The sequence below is a fragment of the Hyaena hyaena genome, unplaced genomic scaffold, assembly GCF_003009895.1.
Source record: "Hyaena hyaena isolate Hyena2069 unplaced genomic scaffold, ASM300989v1 scaffold_386, whole genome shotgun sequence".
Taxonomy (NCBI): Eukaryota; Metazoa; Chordata; class Mammalia; order Carnivora; family Hyaenidae; genus Hyaena; species Hyaena hyaena.
Window position 1 is genome coordinate 976,549 of NW_024081020.1, and position 21,858 is coordinate 998,406.

A 21,858-nucleotide genomic window follows, 5' to 3' on the forward strand; every position below is an offset into this window, starting at 1 on the left:
TACCCTGGCCCCTACCGACCTCATTTCCTGCAACTTTCTTCCTAGTGCTCCAGCCACATTGGCCTCCTAACCTCACAGGGGCCTCAGGACCGCTGCACTACTTGTCTCTGTCTGGAATACTCTGTCCCCATCACTTTCACATGTGACCTGTTTTATTCACTCATAACACTGATCCTGTCTTGATCTTTTTTTTTTTTTAATGTTTTTAATTTATTTCTGAGAATGAGAGACACCGTGAGCAGGGGAGGGTCAGAGAGAGAGGGAGACACAGAATTTGAAGAGGTTCCAGGCTCTGAGCTGTCAGCACAGAGCCCGACGCGGGGCTCAAGCCCACGAACTGTGAGATCATGACCGGAGCCGAAGTCGTACGCTTAACCGGCTGAGCCACCCAGATGCCCCTTGATCTCTTTCTTGATCATTTCTTTACTTGTTCAGTGTCTCTCTCTTCCTGAGTGTGAGCCCACGTGGAGGGGACCTGTCATGCTCCCCACTGGGCCCACCTCCAGAGCAGTGCCTGGCCTGTAGCAGTGAACGAGACACCCTCCCCTGCATTTGCCTACTTCCCCTTCTCCTCCCGGTGAAGCCCACAGTCCTCTCTGCCTCATCTGACACCTACTGGATAAAGGGAAAACTACCCCAGCAATTCATCTCCAGTGATTTTGACTTTCAATAGTTTCTCTCCTCAACAGACTCTACATTGTTTATCAAAAAAGCATCTTCTGTTCTTCTCTCCCTCTGCCCAACCCTGCGCACTGCTGTGCATGTAAGTAGACAATCCAACCACGACCATGCGACCATTCTCTCATGCCATTAACTGGTTCTTCAGTACCTGACAGTGCTACTCAAGATTCTAATCATCCAGGACATTTAAGAAAAATGAATTGTCATTCTAGTAGGAAAAGCTTTAGTGACTGATTTGGTGTTCAATAAACCACTGTCACCATCAATAAGAACAGGTACTTAGCAGGTGTCCATTCGTCTGAGATGCTGAGCTGGGGCCAGCAGGAGGGACCAGGGGAGCGGTGGGGTGTGGTGGTTTCACTTAATCCTTGAAACCTCGATTTCCTCGTCTGTAAAATGAAGATGACAATAGTACCAACCGAAGAGGGTTGCCAAGAGGCAGTCGGTGTGCTGGTTGAGAACACGCACTTGGGAACAGGCTAAGTCCAAACGTCATGTCTACCATTACTGGTCCATAATCTTGGACAAGGTACTTCTCTATGACTCCATTTCCCCATCATTAAAATGGGGAGAATTAGGGGTGCTTGGGTAGCTCAGTCAGTTAAGTGTCTGACTTCAGCTCAGGTCATGATCTTACAGTCCATGAGTTTGAGCCCCACATTGAGTCCATGAGTTTGAGCCTGGTTCAGATTCTGTGTCTCCCTCTCTCTCTGACCCTCCCCTGCTCATGCTCTGCCTCTCCCTCTCTCCCAAAAATAAACATTAAAAATTTTTTTAATTAAAAGAAAGCAAAATGTTGGCTCACTGAAAAAAATATATGCATGTATATATATATATATATATATATATATATATATATATATAATGAAGTTTGGTTGTTTCTCTTGATTGTACTGGGGACCCCTGTCCTGACACTCTGACAGACAGATGTACAGGGACGAGCAGAGTGAACAATCCATGTCCCACAGGACATAGAAGAAAATGTAATCAAGAGCAACACCTCATTTATCCAGACTGTTTGGAATAGATGCTTAACAAGTGAAGTTTCCAGATCGATAAGGTTTACTCGTTGAAAGTAAAATTCTGCTCTATTGTAATCACTTTCAGCGGGAATCTTTTTAAAATCTTTTCTTCCCATTCCTACCGTTTCCATCAGGTGTACCGGGGCGGTGTGCCCAGCCCGCGGTGGCACGTTCCTCTCGGCCGGCTGCCCACACTGCGCTCATTCGTGGTGGCGCTGTTGTTGCCGTTGGCCTGTTTTATATTTTCATCCCCCACTGTGGGACTGTCACCTGTCACTTTCTGTTACTGCTGGTGGGCCGAGTTCTAGAAGCTCCTTCTAACTAACGGCTCTGTTTTTAATAGGTTTTAAACCGAGAAACCCGGTAACCTTGTTAGGATTGTACTTATAAAAAACACAATGAAACAGGTCCCCGAGTGGTGGGCTTACCTATGACTAAAATACACAAGGTTGGTAACATAGAAGTATCATATGTTCCCAGATAAAAGGCAATCTCCTATTTTCTTGAAAAGGTCCACAAGTTTTTCATCAACTTCTGTGGGTGTAGAAAAATTTGCCTATTTATACTATTTATTTTTTTACTAAGTTATTAAAGCACACATTTCAAACCACATACAAGACCTAATTTGAGAACGCCCTTCCCCGCATCCTCACTCCATCACAGTTTTATTGCAACTCCTCACGCGCCTCCCCCCGCACCAATGTCATCTTCATCACAAGAACAGTTCCTTCGTCTCAAAATGCTCCATCCCATTTTCCACACCACCTTTAGTTTGGTCTAAATTATTTCAGATGATACAGCAGTTTTTAATTTGTTCTTTCAAGCCATAAACAGGCACTCGTGTCACAAGAAGCAGATCTGTTTTCATGTGTCTGATTGGCACAGCGTGATCCATAAAGCACCACACTTTCTGGGCTTTCTCAGGGACAGCTACGAGGCTCGTTTGTCCTGACATCTAACACAACCGTGCAGTCAGACCCCCAGGGAGATGTGCTAACCGTGGGCCAACCATCTGCCTCCATCTTCCTTCAGGTGACCTCTACGAGGCTCGCCCATCAGCCCTGACTGAGGCCGGCTCAGGCGCTGTGCTTTCCTGAACGGTGCTCGACTGTTCAAAAGAAAGTAAATAAGTGAGCACCCTGTAACGTGGGAGAGAGACTTTATAAGGATCTGAGTAGAAGGAGGTGGTCTCTCAGCTGAGGGAGTAACCCGGGGGACAAGCCCTGCCTTGTTTTGAGGCAGAGCCACGGGAGTGAGCTTTGGAGCCGCACAGCGCCCCCTGCAGGGACCTGAGGTGAGGAAGGCCTGAGCTGCCACCTCACCCGCGTCACCTGCCAGCCAGAAGGCAGATGGCTTTACTTCTCACTGGCCGCCCTGTGTCAAGTAGAAGAGAATGCCAGAAAAATACCTCCCAAGAGCCAAGCGGTTCAGCACTGGGCATGTACGTGTCACCACTCCGCCATGGTGACAGAGGGTTTCAAGAACTAACACAAAGTATATGTGAACGACAGGCTTTAGAAGAAGATCTTAGAGGAGCTTGTAAATTATTCTACATACCTCGTATTAGCTCATAAATATTCATGTCCATAAGTTCACATATTAGTGCAAGAGAACCAGATTTTCTGTCACTGAAGAAGAAACCAGGTTTTTAAAAATGTTTTTTTCTTGTCTTAATCAGAAACTATAAGCAAATATTTAATTCATTTGTGCACATTTCTCATAATCATAGAGCACTCCCACCTCAAAGCCTGGGACATAATGACTGAAACAGAAGTGGCAAGTTTCAATAAATATTTCAGGTAAAATTAATTTAAAATGAGAGTAAAATCCCACTTTAAGCAAAAACTCTAAATGCTTCCCCCCTTTTTAATGAGCTGTGTCTTAAAAATATCAAATTAAGGGCGCCTGGGGGGCTCAGTCAGTTAAGCATCCGACTTCAGCTCAGGTCACAGACTCACGGTTCATGAGTTCAAGCCCCATGTTGGGCTCTGTGCTGACGGCTTAGAGCCTGGAGCCTGCTTCGGATTCTGTGTCACCCTCTCTCTCTCTCTCAAAAATAAACATTAAAAATAAATTTTTAAAAATATACCAAATTAACTATTGGCAGAAAAGAGAAAGGAGGTTGAGAGCTGGCTGGGCCAAACAGAGAACAAGAATTTTTAACTCCTGCTCTGCGACTGCAAATTTAGTTCTATCTAAATTCCTTCCTAGATTCCTTCCCCATACCTGGGATAAATTATGATGGGGAAATAGAATCCACAAACCGGTCAGGGGAAAAGGGAGGAAGGTCACCTCCAGCGCCGGTGGGCTCCAGGGCTTGCACGGGGAGGAGGACACCTCTGGAGCTCCTGCCGCCCTGTTTGAGGAGCTCACGCAGGCGCACACGCAGGCGCACACGCAGGCTCGTGCCCGGTGAGCGCTGCGGGCTCCAGGCCCCGCCCGCACGGCCAGCTCGGGAGCCTGCGGGCCGGGAGGCCGCGCGGCTGCTCTGCGCGTCACGCTGCGCTGTCCTCTGATGAGAGCCCACTGCGCTTCAGAGACCCTAGTGGCCCTGGCTGGTTTTAAAGCAGCCCGGGGCGCCACAGAGAGGCTTCCGGGGGCGTGCACCTTCCCAGGGCGCACAGAAAGGTAGGTTCCAGAGCCCTGGGTCCCAGTTCCCGGCCAGGGGTCTTAGAAGGGCGGTGCGGGACTGCCAGCACCCGTGGGTGGGGTGTGCCCTGCCTTCCCGGGCAGGGGAGCCCTACTTAAGGAAACTATTCTATAATTAGAACAGAAGTCACAAGTCCCCCAAATTACAGCAACCATAGTAAGGTGGGGAGGGGGGGTCTCTACCTGACACTGTGCAGACATGGCAACAGGCAGGGACACTCCCTGACATGTGACAGTCCCTGATGTAGGACCACAGTGCTTTCCCGTTAGCCCGTAATTCACACTCGAGGCCTCAGGTGCACAGGCCTGTCTACAAAGGAGCCTCACTGAGCTCCAGGAGAGGAGCCGGTTCAATTTTGCACGCTTTTGTGATATGGAGCCACCGAAATGAAGGCATTTTCACATCAGGAATCAGATACACATTTGTCCAAGTAAATACATGACTCAAGATAAAATGAAAATCATCACTCCCTGATCTACAGAGTAAATCTTTTAAATGTTCACCACAGAGTTCTCCCTTAGGAAGAGCTTTGATCACAGTTATCAAATGCAGGTGACGGGAGAGCCCCCGGTATACTTACAAAACCACCTCGTGCAGCGTAAGGATGTTCGGGTGTGGATTCAGGCGTCTCAGTGCTTGTATCTCCCGTAGATTGTTCACTTGCTCGATACTATTGTGTAGGCAAAAATAAAGAACTAATTTATAACTTAGGTCAACCCCAGGTTAGGCTTATTCGGTCATCATTCAGTACCCCTGCAGCACAGCTGCGGACCTCACGCTTCTTTGGAGCAAGCGCATCAGCTCCATTTCTCCTGTCAGCAGCGGACATTCAACACGTCTCATCGCAGCATCTGATGAAAATAAAGTCCTTATAGCTTTGGACACATAATCAAATGTTTCCCATTGAAGCTCCTGAAAGGATACCTTAGTAGTTTCTTTTATAATTAATAAACATAGAAACAAATGTTAGAATTTCCTATTAATCGGTGTATGAGAACTAACCAACTGAGCAACAGAAATACCCCCTGAAAATACTCATTTCAAATTTCCATGAATGCACTAATCTTCATCTTTAAATGAAAACTGTACATTTTTTCCCTTTCATTCAGCTGGCGACTGGCATCCCCTCGGCAGGTGTGGCTTACTGCTGGCATCCTCTATGGTGACGGATCTGCCAGACACTGCATTTCCATCCAAAGTCATGTCCACGTGAGTGCGATGGGAGCGGATGGGCTGAGGCTGGCTGTCACCACACTCCAGAGACCGCTTACAAGAGCTGCCTCCCCGTGGACGGGCCCGTGGTCAGGGTCATGCCCAGTCATATGACTAGATCCACCAGAGGCTTCCATCACCTTGGCTCTGAAAGGACCTCACCACGGGAACAGTCGTCTTCCTTCGAACTACAAAACTGTTCTACCAACTTGATATACAGCGTAAAGCTCAGCATTTTGTCTGGCTTTTATTTAGCTCTGGAGAGAGGAGACATCTGGGGAGTGCTGGCCAAGGGGCAAGTGGATGGTGGAGGCGGGAGGGGGCAGCACTCAGGAAGCTCAGGATAGTCGTTTACTACCTAGAATAGGAGTCTTTCACCGTTCTGAGAACGCCTGCGGACGTCTGTTGTGTGCAGAGACCAGACCACGACCCTCTCCCTTCACGATGTCCGCTTAGCGCCTACCCCATGCCTGCTCCTCGCCAGCATCCTGGCCCACAGAACCACGCTTCCCCTAAATGCGGTTAGAACAATGCTTCCCAAGTATGTCCCATGGAACATTCTTTCTCTAGAAAACGCTTTATGAAGAAACCTCATGTTAAGGAAGCTAGAGGCAGGCCCACTCCAGCTCCTTTTGGAAAGTCATAAATTACCATTAATATTAAAAGCTTTCGGAAATCCTCATGGGGCGCCCGGGAGGCTCAATTGGTTATGTGTCCAACTTCAGCTCAGGTCACAATCTCGCAGTTTGTGAGTTCGAGCCCTGTATTGGAGCCTGGATCCTGCTTCGGATTCTGTGTCTCCCTCTCTCTCTGCCCCTCCCCCACTCATGCTTGCTCACTCACTCGCTCTCGTGCGCGCGCACGCTTTCTCTCTCAAAAATAAGTATACATCTAAAAAAATCCTACAAAATAAAATAGTTTACCTTTATTTAAATCAACATTTCCATACTTTTTTGCCCCAGGATCTGTTCTTACAAACTGTCTAGTCACCATCCCTTAGAACGAGGGTTCCAGAGAACACATCGCTCCAGACTGTCCTCTGAGTGTCATGACAGGAACACCTTTTCTCCTTCAGACAGGGGAGGTGAACAAAGATACCCATCAGGTAAAAGGAAGAAAAAGCAAGTGCAACACTTTGTGGCGGCATGTAGGCAACTGATGTAGAGCCTCTTTCAATCCCTTTCCCTGGGGTCTGCGCTGGAAGAGACCACCGGAGCCCCTCGTCAAGGTCCCACACCTGGAGGGGGGCCCCCTGACTCAGCACTAGGTTGCTGGAGAGGCCACCTCTATCTGGCACCTATCCCACCTCCACCCGTGACAATGCCGTAGGTCAGGTGGCTCTCATCTGGGAGGGACCTTGCCCCCCGGGGGGACGTTTGACAAGGTCTGGAGACACTGTGAGCGGTCACAGGTCCTGAACATACTGTTCCATACTGGCATTCAGTGGTAGCAGCCGGGGGCTGACGCTCAATATCCTGCAGGCCCCACAACAAGCAACAATCTGGGCCCGGATGTCAGCAGCGCCCCGGCTGGGAAGCCCTGCTTCGGAGGAGAGAGCAGGAACCCAGTGGAGCTACCAGCAGTTCTGATTTCCGAACACTCTATAGGGAAACAGTAAGTTTTCAGAACTGCAGAGTCAAACAGCCTGGTCACTGAAGTGTCTATCTTCTCATCTTTAATATGAAAACCCATTATCATGCCCTGAAGCACATTTTGCTTAATGCAGACATAATTCTTTCCTGCCTCCACAGACATTTCTCTCAGAAATAATGAACTAGTATGTTTAGAAAGGCACTTTCAACTGAGTATTGCTAGGTTTGCTCAAATAACATTTTAGGTTACTAAATTTTATTTCAGAAGAGAGTGTGTGAGACGGGCAGAGGTGAGTAGGAGGGGGAGAGAGAGAGAATTGCAAGTAGGCTCCACACTCAGCAGAGCCTGACGCAGGGCTTGATCCCATGATCCCGGGATCATGACTTGAAACGATCAAGAGTCAGATGCTCAACTGATTGAGCCACCCAGGGGCCCCGACAATATTTTATTTTATTTTATTTTATTTTTTTAATATTTTATTTTAATAAAACACAAATGAACTCTGTTCTCTCTTTTAAAAATAGGGAAAAAAATCTAAAAAACTGGAATTAGCCACTTTTCGGTGCCTTAGAGTTGCTTCGAATTCTGTGGTAAGGTGATATTCAGGGTTTTGTTTTTCAGTTGGTTTGTTTTCACTGTCCTGCTGGAGACAGAAGCGACTATGGACGTGAACACAGAGGAGTGCAGGCAACCTCTGCTCCAAAAAGAGGCGATGAAATCTACCATACGTGCATTTTTCTACAACTGGAAAAATTATATTACCAGGTCCAAGTTTTTAAAAAATAAAAAACATTGAATTTTTGCAATTTCAACATTTCATTTTATTGGAAAGATCTTACAGAAAAGTTTATCTAACCAATCCAATCAGTAGGAAGAAAGTCCTTAAGCTGAAGGGGAAGATGTGATTATACTAATGCTAGAAAAAGTAGATTCCAAAATAAAGATTTTTACTATCTATAATGACTTCACATGACAGTTACAGACATGTGTGTGTGTGTGAGCGCGCGTGCACGCGTACACATGCGCTAAGTGAAAACTCACAGAAGATGAAAGGGCTGTAGTTTCCATACCCTCTACACAACCAACAGAACGGTCATTCAGAAAACTGGCAAAGAGATACGAGGTGCTAACAGCACTGTTAACCTCCTTGACCTGGCTAGCCTTTATATAAAACCTGTTACTTACCACCTAGAGCTACAATACGCTCTTCACTCAGATGAGCATCTGGACCCAAAGATAAGTCTCGATAAATTTCCAAACACGAAGACTTACAGAACACGTTGTTCTCTGACCACAGTGGATTTAAAATAGAAATCAGTAAGAGCCAGAAACGCTCCAAATCCCTGCAAGTTAAGCAACACACATGTAAATAGGCCATGGGTAAAGAAGAAATCACAAGGGAAATTAGAAAACTTAAACCAAGCAATAAGAAAGCACAACATATCAAAATTTATAGGATGCAAGAAAACAGGGCCTAGCGCTGTATTTATGAATACAGTGTGTATTCTGAATACAGCAGTGCATGTTAGAAAGGAAGAAATGGTTAAAAACCAATTATCTAAGTTTTCACCCTTAGACAGTAGAATCAGAACACTAAATTAAACCCAAGTAGAAGAAGAGCAATAATAAAGAGCAGAAATCCATGGCACAAAAAACAAACAATTGAGAAAATTAACAAACCCAGAGCCGGTTCTTTGGAAAGATGAGTAAGACTGACAAAGCCCTGGCGAGAGCAATGGAGGGAAAAGTGACACAAAACACTAACCCTGCCAACCAACATTAGGAGCGAGAGGGGCGTATCACTACAGTTAGATATTAAAAAGCTACCAGGGGATAGTATGAGCAACTGTACACCAATAAATACAACAATTTAAATAGACAAATCCTTGAAACACACAGTTACCAAATCTGACACAAAACTGAAAGTCAAACTAGCCCAATGTTTGCCAAAGAAATGGACTGTTAGCAAAAGCCCCCTCACAGCTGCACACCTGCATATATTTCCTAAACGTCTCCCACAACAGGTGGATTTGATGAAATGCAAATTACATCTCAATGAAGCTTTAAAAGAAAGCCTATGAAAACCCTAAATTACTTGGCATGGTTCTCATTCTTTAATATTCTGCGGTGCGGACGCCCCATGATACCACCACCCGCCCGACTACTTCGTTCCGTTTCCAGCCCGTCGCCACTACGGGTGATGCTGTGACCAACACCACGGGGCAGGGTGGGGGAGTTCAGGGGTGAGAGGCCTCCCCACGAGGAAACCTTCTAGGCCCAGATGATCTCACAGGTGAATGATCTCAAACGTTTTGGAAAGAAATACTCTGACCCATTTGACACAAGGCCGATAAGCACACGAGTCCGCACTCCTCGCCAGCGGCCGTCAGGGACGAGCAAACTAAAACCACAGTTAGAGGCCATGGCGCTCACCAGGGTGGCTACAGTTTACACCGCCGCCGCGTGCTGGTGGGGCACAGAGCACGTGGAACGCTCCTTCTCTGCCGGTGGGGATGGAAACAGGTGTAATCACTTCGGGAAAGGGCTTGGCAGTTTCTTATAAACATACGCCCACCGTTTGATCCAGAGATTCTATTCTAGGTAATTGCCTAAGGAAGAACGAAGACATCTGTCCCAGGAAGGCTTGTGCACGAGCTCTTACGGCAGCTGTACCACCGGCAGCCCCGAAGCAAAATGGCAGCAAAGCCCGTCACCAGGAGAACGGACACGCAAAGGGTGCTGAGGTCACAGTGCTGCCGCTCAGCCATAAAAAGGGATCAACTAGGGGCGCCTGGGTGGCTTAGTCGGTTAAGCGTCCGACTTTCACTTGGGTCATGATCTCGCGGTTCGTGGGTTCGAGCCCCGCATCGGGCTCTGTGCTGACTGCCAGCTCAGAGCCTGGAGCCTGTTTCAGTCTGTGACTCCCTCTCTCTCTGACCCTCCCCTGCTCATGCTGTCTCTATCTCTCTCCTAGAAATAAATAAAAAATAAAAAAAAAAAAAAAAAAAGGGATCAACTATCAGTGGAATGGGTCGGCTGAAGCTCAGAGAGTCCACGCTGGTCCGACAGAGCTGGTAGTGGGACCACATTCCAAGATTCCATTTAATGCGAATTTCTACAAGGGGATAGAGGAAAAAAACCCAGAATAGTGGCTGCCTGGGATGGGGACGGAGAACTGTCACCAAGGAGCACTGTAGGTGACAGAAGGGGTCTATCTCTTAATTACACGAGAATATCGGTTTTCGAAAATTAGTGAAGAAATGTGCATTGTAATGTATGCAAATTTTGCCTTAAAAGAAAAGGAACCGTAGACTCACAAGCACTCGGGGAAGGGCCGGGTGGAGGCACACATGGGTAGGAACCACAGGCTGCGGGGTACCTGGGTTCACCACACTGTTCTGTTTCCTTTGTTCCTGTTTAAACTTTTCTATGATTATATTAAGTAAAAGAGCTTTTAAAGTGACTCATGAATTTCTTGCCTTTGCTTTTATTTCTAACCTTACAAAGCAGACTTTATTTTGGTAAAAGTAATTTGAGGACCAGGTAGCGATGGGACTTGAGAAAAACCGTGTACTAAGTCAAGTCCAGACGGCTGCACGGCACCCCGCAGCGGTCAAGAGCACTGGAGAGAACACAGGCCGTGGCCCTACACAGACCTGGGTCCCCCGCTGGGCTCTGCTGTTTGCCAGCGGGCGACACTGGGCAGGTGAGAGAACTCGGCTCTCTAACCGAGCGTCCCTCATCTGAAAGGAGGCAGCGACAGCGTCTATCTCCTCGGGCTGCCGTGAGGACTAAATGCTGCGCGTCCCCAGTTCACCCAGCGCTGGGGATGGCGCCAGACACGTGGTGACCAGCCGCTGTCCTCTGCACCATGATAACTGCTATCACCCCACTTCCGTGTTCAAAAGCCTTCAAGCCCCGCTCCCCAGCCTGCTGTGCAGCAGGCCGGTCTCGGGCCACGGATCGCAGCACAAGCACTGTGGTGAGTACCCGCCTCCTCAAGTCAGCCCTCGCAAGGTCCTATGGGGTAGACCCGGGGTAGGTATCTACATGGTATGTACCAAGCAACTGAGGCACAGAGTGAGGAACCATCCAAGGTCACAGAAGGAACAGTGGAAGAGCTGTCGTACCTTCAGAGCCTGAGCCACGACCCTGTGCTGACTACGAGCAGCACGTATGTGTTAGACTTCCTGCTTCAGGAGCAGGGGAGCGCCCACACCATTCAAGACGGGATTTTGTTTTAAAAGAGACTCATTCCATTTCCTTACGGCATTTCTATGGGCAGAGTAACGAATACAGTCCTGGCAAAAAGAAAAAGAGTGGGGTGGGGGAGGGCTCCAGGGAGCCGCTGTCCGCGTGGTGAGTGCAGGTGGAGACCGTGTAAAGGCGCACGAAACCGGCCAGGAGGACTGGGCCGCAGGCAAGTAACTCACTAGCCCCAGACTGAGCCTTTGAGTGACTCTGGACGAAAGTAGATCTCAGAGGTCGGAAGTACCCTTCCTGCCACGCCGCTAATGAACCGGCTCGTGCGACCTTACCTGCACTTCACACTAGCAGCTATCAGCACAAACGCTGTCCCTTTCTATTTCAGTAAGAGGGAAAGGAAAGGAACGGAAGTAAAACTTGGATGAGGTGGGAGTCAGCAGCTCCAAACACCAACCTCATTCTGCCCGTGTGACTCAGCGTGATCTTCCCGTTACCGCTCCTCGTTTCTCATGCCGCCCACACAACTGTGCGAGGTGACTTTGAGGACTCACTTAGACAATGATACATGAGCAGATGGATTTTTAAAGACCCTAAAATTATTCTTCAACTGAGTAAGATTAAACTGTTTAATAACGGTGATAGATATTCCAGAACTCCAAAAGCAAGAAATATGGTTTCCATGGTTAAAAAACAAAAGAACAACGTTAAACTTGTAGACAAGTGACACTGGAACACCCAACAAATTATTAGCAATCTCCTTCCTAGAAATGACTCTAAAAACAGTTGTCTTTCTTCTAGAAACTACAGAGCCGTTTCTTCCTACAAGTCATAAACAGGAATGGAGGAATCTCAGGAGCAAGATGTGTCATTCTGTAGCACTTACAGTTATTTTTGTGTGTTCTGATTTGTTTTGTACTTCAAAATAATTTTTTAAAATGTTTTATCTTATTTTTGAGAGACAGACAGAGTGTGAGCGGGGAAGGAGCAGAGGGAGAGGGAGACACAGAATCTGAAGCAGGCTCTAGGCTCTGAGCTGTCAGCGTAGAGCCTGATGCGGGGCTCAAACTCATGAGCTGTGAGATCATGACCTGAGCCAAAGTCAGATGTTCAACTGACTGAGCCACCCAGGTGCCCCCTAATCATTTTATTTTTTCAAGTTTATTTATTTATTTTGAGAAAGAGAGGAGGAGAGAGTGCATGCACGAGAGGAGGAAGGGCAGAGAGGGAGAGAATCCCAAGCAGGCTTCGTGTTCAGTGAGGAGCCCAATGTAGAGTTCCATCCCATGAAGCGTGAGATCATGACCCGAGCCAGTATCAAGAGTCAGTGCTTAACTGACTGAGCCACCACCCAGGTGACCTCAAATCATTTTAGACTAACAAAAGTTATCAAGATAGTACAGCTATCTGTCGTAACCCAGCTTCCTTTAATGCGAACACCTTGTGCAACATTTATCAAAACTAAAAAATTAACATTGGTACAATTCTATTAACTAGACACTTTATTTGGATTTCCCCAGTTTCTCTATAAATGTCTTTTTCTCTTCCAGGGCAAAGGATACCTCATTACAAGTAAGATGTCACGTTCCCTTATCACCTCCGTCTGTGACAGTTTGTCTTTGTTTTTCATTACCTTGACAGTCTTAAGGAGTACCAACCAGGTATTCGCCAGGATGCCCCTTAATCTGGGCTGGGCTGCTGTATTCTCAGAATTAAGTGGGGATTGCACGTCTTCAGGAAAGAACATAATGGAGGTAATACTCTTGCTCTTTCAATCCCATTATATCAGGAAGTACCTGACGTCAATACGGCTTATTACTGATGGTGTTAATCATTTAGTTAAGGTGTATCTTCCGGGCTTTTCACTGTAAAGTTACTATCTTTCCCTTCCTATTTTCTATCCTTTAGAAGCAAGTAAGTATAGCTTACACTCAAAGGCAAGGCAATTAAGCCCCACCTCCTGAAGGAAGGAATATCAAACAATTTATGGACATATGCTAAAACCACCACAGTAATTAATAAATAGTTACAGGGGATCACTGGAGGCTCTGCAGAAAGCCTGTTCTTTTTGAAGTTTCCCCTACTAATTTTAGAGTTCCTCAGTTTTTCTTGCCTGTAGAAATTACTGCTGTTATTCTGATGAGGATTTTCTATTTCCCTCCTTCCTTTTATATTTATTAACTGGAATTCTTCTATGAAGAAGAATTGTCTCCTCACCCTAATTTATTTATTCTCTCATTTATTTCTCAGTATGGACTCATGCTTACTTTAAAAGATAGATGGGAGGGTGGAGAGAGAAAAAGAGAGATGCGTGTACATACAGGTCGTACACACACACTCTAGCTCTGTCTGCTGAGTCTAGAGGGACTGACTTTCCAGTAGCAATGAGCACACCCGGTGCCAAGATCTTGTTTTCTAAATAGCTTTCTCCAATAAAAGGAGAAAGCTCCTTGGAGAAATGGATGATTCTAGGGGAGGAAAAATACAATATGAGCCTCAGAATTTTATAGTGTCAAAAATTAAAGTGTTAAAAAAGGAAAAAAATAAATTAAAAAGATGGCGCACGACAAAAGAACACAAGAGCCACCCTGAAAGAGCTCCCCCTAGGCACAGCTGGAATAATCTAAGCAGGAACAATTATTAAATAAATAATGATGGTACTGGATTATAATCTCCTATAGGTTTGAACATATGTATCAAGAGCAAATTAGAACTCACATGAATAGGGGCGCCTGGGTGGCTCAGTGGGTTAAGCGTCCGACTTCAGCTCAGGTCATGATCTCGCGGTCTGTAGGTTCAAGCCCCACATTGGGCTCTGTGCTGACAGCTCAGAGCCTGAGCCTGTTTCAGATTCTGTGTCTCCCTCTCTCTCTGACCCTCCCCTGCTCATGCTGTCTTTCTCTCTCAGAAATAAATTAAAAAAAAAAAAAAACATTAAAAATTTTTTTAAAAATAAAGAACTCACATGAATAAACTCAAAGTCCAATTCCTCTTATGTCTGGTTTACACAGACTGGCAGATACCTGTCAAAACCAGCTTGAGACTCTATCACTGATTCTATACCTCAAACAGCAACAAAATACCACTAGCCCAGAGTAAATGTGCTTCCCTTTAAGTAAAGCCAACATGTGAAATTGTTGTTTGTACAACAGAAACTAAAGCCTGTTCCCCAGGTCATGATCTCATGATTTGTGAGATCAAGGCCCCTGTCAGGCTCTGTGCTGACCGTTTGGAGCCTGCTTGGGAGTCTCTGTCTCCCTCTCTCTCTGCCCCTCCCCCACTCGTGCTCCCTCACCCTTCCTTTCAACATAAAAATATTTTAAGAAAATACAGCCTGTTAATAATCCCCTATACATACACAAACTTTAACAAAAGGAATTCTGGGGTGCCTGGTTGGCTCAGTCAGTGGAGCACAGGACTCTTGACCTTGCCGTTGTGAGTTGAAGCCCCACATTAGGTGTGGAGATTACTAAATAAACAAATAAACAAAACAAACTTTATAAAGTAACACTACTCAGTGGTATTGTATTGAAAACCTGACTTACTATGGGTTTCTAGAACACTGTGTGTTGTAATCAACCACTTGAAGGCTGTACTTCAAACCTCTTTACCGATGGTCCCGCGGCTGCGGTGAGGCCGCCAGCTGCTTTGCTATCCCAACAGCTTCCTGCGCCCACCTGGTGTCTGAGCCGTTAGAAGCTGCGAACTTGTGGGGTTTAAGAGACCACTCTGAGGGTGAAGCCACAGTAGTTTCCCAAGTGACAATCCGGGAACAAGCCAGCTCCCCTCTCCACGAGCGGCAATGGATCAGTGTCAGGAAACAGACTTCCCCAACCCTACCTGGAGATCGTTTCTCAATATATTAACGAACTCACAGCTAATTAAACCACAAGCGCCTCTACTATGTTGAGACTGGGGTTTCATTTATAAAAGTCCACCATAAGACTTTCAGGAACATGGAGGCTGTTCAAAGTGGGGCACGCTTTTACAATTCAAATGTTCTGTGACCACTGGTCACTGATTTCACAGCAAGGCTGAGTGTGAATAAAACCCAGGATCATCAACATAAAGTTAGCCCGCAATCCTCTGCAAAGCAAGCAGGCTGTAACTTACCGGTTCCTCCGTGAAGACCGGCCCCCCCGCAGAACCCGCAGCCGCAGTTAGTCCTAACGAGGTCTCTGGCCGCCTACCTCTCAAAGTGCTGTTTCATTTGCTTACAAGCGTAGTAGCTTCCGTCTCTCAGGCTCTGCATCTTCATAACTTCAGAAAACGTTCCCTCTCCTATTTTGCCAATCGCTTTATAGTCTACAAATAAAAAGAATCACAGAAATAAAATTTTTTTATGCATATACTCAACTTCCAGATGGTGAAGGTTTTTTTTTTAACCTATGCGATAACCCAGCGCCAGCAGGCCGAGCACGGTTATCTCATGGTGTCTGATGCTCTGTGCTCCCGTCGGTTCCTGGGAAGCCGGCAGGGGAGGGGACTGGAGAAGACGGTCAAAAAGTGCAAACTTCCAGCTACAAGATAAACCGGTGCCGCGGAAAGAACATGTGACATGATCACTGGCCACAGCTACCACTGCCATCTGATGCACAGGAGAGCCATTAAGAGATTAGGTCCTAAGAGTCCGGGTCACGAGGAGAAAATTTTGTTTCCTTTTCTCTTTTTATCACATCTATACGAGAAGATGGATGTCAGCTGAACCTATCGTGGTGACCATCTCACAATAACATGTAAATCAAATCATCGTGCTGTGTGCCCTAAGCTGTGTGCCAATTATTTCTCAATACAACTGGGGAAAAGAATAAACAGGATTTTCTCACGCTGGGGAAGAATAAAAAGGCAGCTAGGCTGTGTGCTGGCACTTGGACCCTGTGGTGAGAGTCTCGGTCACGCTGCAAGAGCCGGACAGACGGCCGGCCGGAGCAGCGGAGGCAGGCTTGCCAGCAGGTGCACCTGGGTGCGGGCAGACTCCTGGAAGCCAGCCTCCGGGCCCCCCGGGAGGCCCAGCTGCTGGAGGCCATGGCCCGATTTCCCGAACGCTGACAGCAGCTTCCCGGGCTCGGCTGCCCTGCCGCCCACTATCACCTCGGTGCAGCCTCTGACTCACTGCGCTCAATCCCATCGGGTCTGAGGCCTAGAGCGGCTTCTGTCTTCCTGACCGAACTCTGACAGATGCAGAAATGAAATCTCGAGGCGGGGTGCCGCCGGGAACAAACCCTGCAGAAATGCAGCCCGGCGGCCACCAGAGGCCAGGGCGCTGGGGAGTCTGGGCCTCTGGGTGCCCTGGGCCAGAGTGGCGGCCCCCAGGCCCACGGCCGCCGGGGTGTGCCGGACACTACTGACTGCCTCGGCACGGTACTTCGAGACAGCAATGGGCTCAGGAGAGAAACACTACTTTTCAAGAAGAAATGGAAGGAATGAGAAAAACCCAGAAAGGAAAAGTCTAACTGGGATGAAAAGCTTCTGCGGTGCAAATACCAGGAGAATAAGACTGTGGAGTCATGTTGGCCGAGAGCAGCCCATGAGACCACCCGGTGACACAAATGGCTCTTCCTTGCGTGGAGACCACAGCCAGGCCTGGTTCCAGAGAGCTTCAGGGCAGGTCCCGGAGATGGAGACAGAGATGCAGAAAGCCAGGCCAAGAAGAAACAGGGCAGCCTTCAGAACTCTCTCAAAAAGAGCCTTGAGTGTGGAGCTGCCCAGAAGCAAACAGATCAGAAACCTATCAAACACACCTGGACCAAAAGAAGCCTGTCCCCTCTGGGTCCCAAACCCACATAAGCACAGAGCAGGCTTTTAAAACAGCACAACTCCAAAGAAGGCCATCCTCAATGCTTCTCTTAGATAGGACACATCCGTAATGCCTGTGTGAATTCTGATTTGAACAAACCAACAACAAAAGACACTATTTTTTTAGAAGTGATGTTTTTCAGAAATTATGTGTTTTTTTTTAAAAGGAAAAAAGTCCGTATTTGTTAACAAGAAGTACTGTAGTGTTGCCAGATAAAATGATAAGAGGCTTGGGATTACTTTAAAATGCTCCTGGAAAAAGAAGTTGGGGGCAGGGGAGGAGGCCCTGGGTGGCTCAGGGCTCAGTTGGTTAAGCATCCCACTTGTGATCTCAGGGTCATGAGTTCAAGCCCCACACTGGGCTGCTGGATGGCATGAAATCTACTTAAAAAAATGAAAAAAGGGGGGCGGGGCACCTGGGTGGCTCAGTCGGTTAAGCATCCAACTTTGGCTCAGGTCATGGTCTCACGGTTCATGAGTCTGAGCCCCACATTGGGCTCTGTGCTGTTAGTGTGGAGCCTGCTTCGGATCCTCTGTCTCCCCCTCTCTGCCCTTCCCCTGCTCACACGCACACTCTCTCTCCTCTGAAAAATAAACATTAAAAAAATTAAAAAAGAAAAATGCTCCTGTACTTTCCATTTGCCACTGCTGAAAGTGCACACTGGGACAGTCATTTGGAGTGCAATCTGACAAAATATCTATTAAATCCATACGACATTCATACTCTTGACACAGCAATTCCAACTGTAGAACTTATCCTGTAAAAAATAGTTCGAGTATGTATGATATGAGGATGTTAGTTCAACATGATTTCATAGGGAAAAACTGATGCCCCCCAATGTGGAACTAGGTAACTTCTATATGGTTTATCCATATAATGGATTATATTTAAAAGAATGACACAGATTATTTCCTTAAAGACAATACACTTAATGGCGCTCTCTCTGAGGGGTAAGGTTACAAGTGTCTCACTATCTAAGTTACAGATTTTCCATAATGAGAGGACTATTTTATTAAAAAGCAACAATAAAAACTAAAGACTCCAGAAAAAAAAAAAAGTGGGAGTCAGAACAGCACAATGTTGTCACTGTTGAAACTAGGTGACAGATACACATGAGGGTTCACTGTATTATTTTCTCTACTTCCGGCATGCTTGAAATTTTCCATAATAAAAAGTGAGAATAAAAACGTAAAGGGGCGCCTGGGTGGTTCAGTTGGTTGAGTGTCTGACTCTTGATTTCAGCTCAGGTCATAATCCAGGGTTGTGAGATCGAGCCCCGAGCTGGGCTCTGTGCTAAGCGTGAAACCTGCTTGAGATTCTCTTTTTCTTCCCCGTGTCCCTCTCCCCTGCTCATGCGTTCCCTCAAAATAAGTAAGATAAAACAAAAAAATTAAAAAGTGAAAACAGGGGTGACTGGCTGGCTCAGACAGTGGAGCAAGCGACTCTTGATCTTGGGGTGGTGGGTTCGAGCACTGCACTAAATGTAGAGATTATTTTAAAAAATAAAATCTTAAAAAAGGATAGAAGAGGAGGTAGCAGTTGCTGCAATGGTGGTACAAGGACAGTTGGGGGAGGGGAGAAAACCTCCCCCATGTGACCCAGGAAAAATATTTTCTAAGCATAACAATGTAAATGGGTCACTCTGTAAAGACAGATATCTTTGACTACATAAAAACGTAAAACTCGAGGGGCGCCTGGGTGGCTCAGTCGGTTAAGCATGTGACTTCAGCTCAGGTCATGATCTCACAGTTCATGGGCTCGAGCCCCGTGTCAGGCTCTCAGAGCCAGCTCAGAGCCTGGAGCCTGTTTCAGATTCTGTGTCCCCCTCTCTCTCTGACCCTCCCCTGCTCATGCTGTCTCTCTCTCTCAGAAATAAAACATTTAAAAAAAAAAACAAAACCGTAAAACTCTAGCACCTGAAGAAACTCTCTTTTTCATGGTTACATTATGAAAAAGCCATACGCAGGAACGTTACACAGCAGACAACAGGAATAAGTAGCTCTGTAGCTTCGGACGGGGAAGAAACTTTGCAGACAGAGTATTAAACAAAAAGACAAATCAAGGAACAGCATATCAACTATGTGAACATTTGCAAAAAAAATGGAAGAAAGGGAGGTATTCACAGGTGCCAGCAGAATGGCTCCCCAACAGTGTCCGCGTCCTGGGAACCTGGGAATGTCAGTCTGTGTGGCAAGAGGGAATTCAGATCACAGAACAAGGGGTGCCAGAGGGGCTTGTCCACTGAGCGTCTGGCACTTGGTTTCAGCTCAGGCCATGATCTCACATGGAGGGATCGATCCCACATCGGGCTCTGTGCTGACAGCATGGAGCCTACTTGGGAGCCTCTCTCCCCCTCTCTCTCTGCCCCTCCCCCACCTGCGTGTATGTGGTCTCTCCCTCTCTCTCAAAATAAATAAACTTTAACAAAAATTTAAAGATTGGAGGAGTTGTTGTTAAGGTTGCTAATGAGCTGACCTTAAAATAAGGAAATGTTCCTAAACGTTATCAGGGGCCCCAAGGTAGTCACGAGAGCAGTGAGCTGGAGGAGGCAGAGGGGACGGAGTCAGAGAGCCTAGAAGCTGTGACAATGCTGACTCTGAAGACGGAGGAAGAGGCTACAAGCTGAGGAATGTGTGCGGCTTCTAGAAGCTAGAAAAGGCCAGGAACGGATTCTCCTTCAGAGCCTCCACGCGGGACGCAGCCATACCAGCAACTTGACTTTAGCCCAGTGAGACTCACCTCAGATTTCCAACCTTCTCAACTCTCATAAATTTGTGTTGTTTTAAGCCGCTCCATTTATGATAATTTGTTACAGCAGCAATGAAAAATGAAAACACACAGACACATTTATGCTCATCTATACATAGAAGGACCTGGAAGGAACATCAGAAGGTGCCAAGTGGTGAGCTCACAGTGGAGGGAATCCGGACGGCCGGAGGATGGGAACAGAAAGGAGAGACTCCCTTTTCGCCATATAACCACCGATGCTTTTTACATTATACTTCTTAGTTGTATTCCGTTTGTAAAAATAATTCGAGGGATAATGCTGTATTTTCCGCATGGTTCCCTTAAGGACAACAGATTATGAAATTAAAAAACTAAACATTTTTATTATCATCTTCAAGCACATGGTAATCTATGAAGTGAATATAATTTACAAGAAACTTCAAAATAACATAAGATATCACCTCACAGCCACTAGAATGGCTAGAATCAAAAAGTAGGATAATGACAGGTGTTAGTAAGGATGTGGGGAAGGGGGGACCTTTGTACACTGCCGGGGCAAATGTAAAATGGTGCGGCCACCGCGGAGGACAGGTTAGCAACTCTTCAAGGTGTTAAACAGTTACCCTGTGACCCAGCAATTCTGCTTCTAGGTATACACCCAAGGGAAGTGAACATTTGGATGCCCACAGAAGCCTTATCCACAATAGCCAAAGATGGAAACAATTCATGGGTCCACCGGCTAAAGGGTGGAGACACAAAATACAGTCCATCCACACAGTGGGATATTATTCAGCTGCAGAAAGGCCGACATCCTGACACCAGCTACATCATGGATGAACCCTGAAAACATGATAAGAGAACCCAGACACAACAGGCCGTTTACATGAAATGAGCCACAACAGGCAAATCCACAGACATAGGGTACAGATGTTGCGGGGGGTGATGAGAATGTTTTAACAGATTACTATGATGGGTGTTGTAAAGTGTGCAACCGTACGCTTTAAGTGTGTGAACTTTATAGTATGTATTTTATATCCCAATAAAGATATTAAGACAAATCCATGGCATCAGAAGTGAGAACAATGATTATCCCTGGGAAGTGGCATGATAGGAATGGACCCAAGGGGCCTCTCAGGATACTGGTGATGCTCTTTCTGATCTTGGAACAGGTCACATGGGCATGTTCACTTTATATGTATCAGTGGATCCACACAGTTCAACCTGTGCTGTTCAAGGGTCAAGTTGGTCCTGCATTATATCACACCAAGACAGAAACAAACAAACAGCAGCCAAAATAAAGACTCTTTATTTTGGGCAATGAACTCATTTTACTAGTAAGACTGTTCCATCAGTGGATAAGGAAATCTGTACATGAAAAGCCAATCTGCAGCAAAGACCAGGACAGAAGCCACGTCTCACAACTGGCCCGCGTTACAAGAGAGAAAAGTGCCGGCCATCAGACCTCGAAGGGCCTCCCTGCATAGTGAGCAGGGAGAACTACCTGAGGATGCTGTCTTTCGACTAGCATTTTCCAAACTGAGTTCCACAAAACCAGTGCCTCTCTCATCCTAATGGGTATTCCATAAAAGAAGGGTTCATGAGCCATGATATTTAGGAAACACGGGGTTAAATAAGGAGAACCATGTTCTACTGCAGAGTTCCTTGAATACATGGTGAGTGTCCAGGGTAAGGAAAAGGAGTTGGCTGGGGGGGCAGAGTTGGGAGGGGGTGCATAACCAGGTCTGTGTCGCAAGCATTCCAGTTAACATCACCTAGGGCTGCTCAAGATCCCCAAACTGAAGATCTGTAAACTAAGTTATTAGAATTCCTCTCATCCAAGTCTTCATTGAACAAAAAACTAACCCATCTAGCTCCCAGCAAGTCAGGATTTCCAAACTATTCTGCCAGGTTTTACAGGTTTTACTTCCCACTGCCCTTTTAAGAGAAGTTGGCTAAACAAAGAAAGAGGACAG

The 21,858-nt window shown here is 46.5% G+C and overlaps 1 protein-coding gene across 8 annotated transcripts in view; it reads right to left on the bottom strand.

Moving 5' to 3' along the window:
• The window catches only part of MOK (MOK protein kinase), a 49,740-nt gene that overhangs the window by 16,317 nt on the left and 11,565 nt on the right, over nt 1-21,858 (bottom strand). For 4 of the 8 annotated variants that reach the window (XM_039251212.1, XM_039251215.1, XM_039251211.1 and 1 more), the window contains exons 2-4: nt 15,552-15,666; nt 4,934-5,023; nt 3,261-3,331 (exon numbers count right to left, since the gene is read on the bottom strand). In XM_039251212.1, the coding sequence (XP_039107143.1) occupies nt 3,261-3,331; nt 4,934-5,023; nt 15,552-15,666 (276 nt within the window). Of the gene's footprint in view, nt 1-2,131; nt 2,159-3,260; nt 3,332-4,933; nt 5,024-15,551; nt 15,667-21,858 lie in introns of those variants that run through there. The other 4 variants (XM_039251219.1, XM_039251218.1, XM_039251217.1 and 1 more) reach the window with 3 other exon arrangements.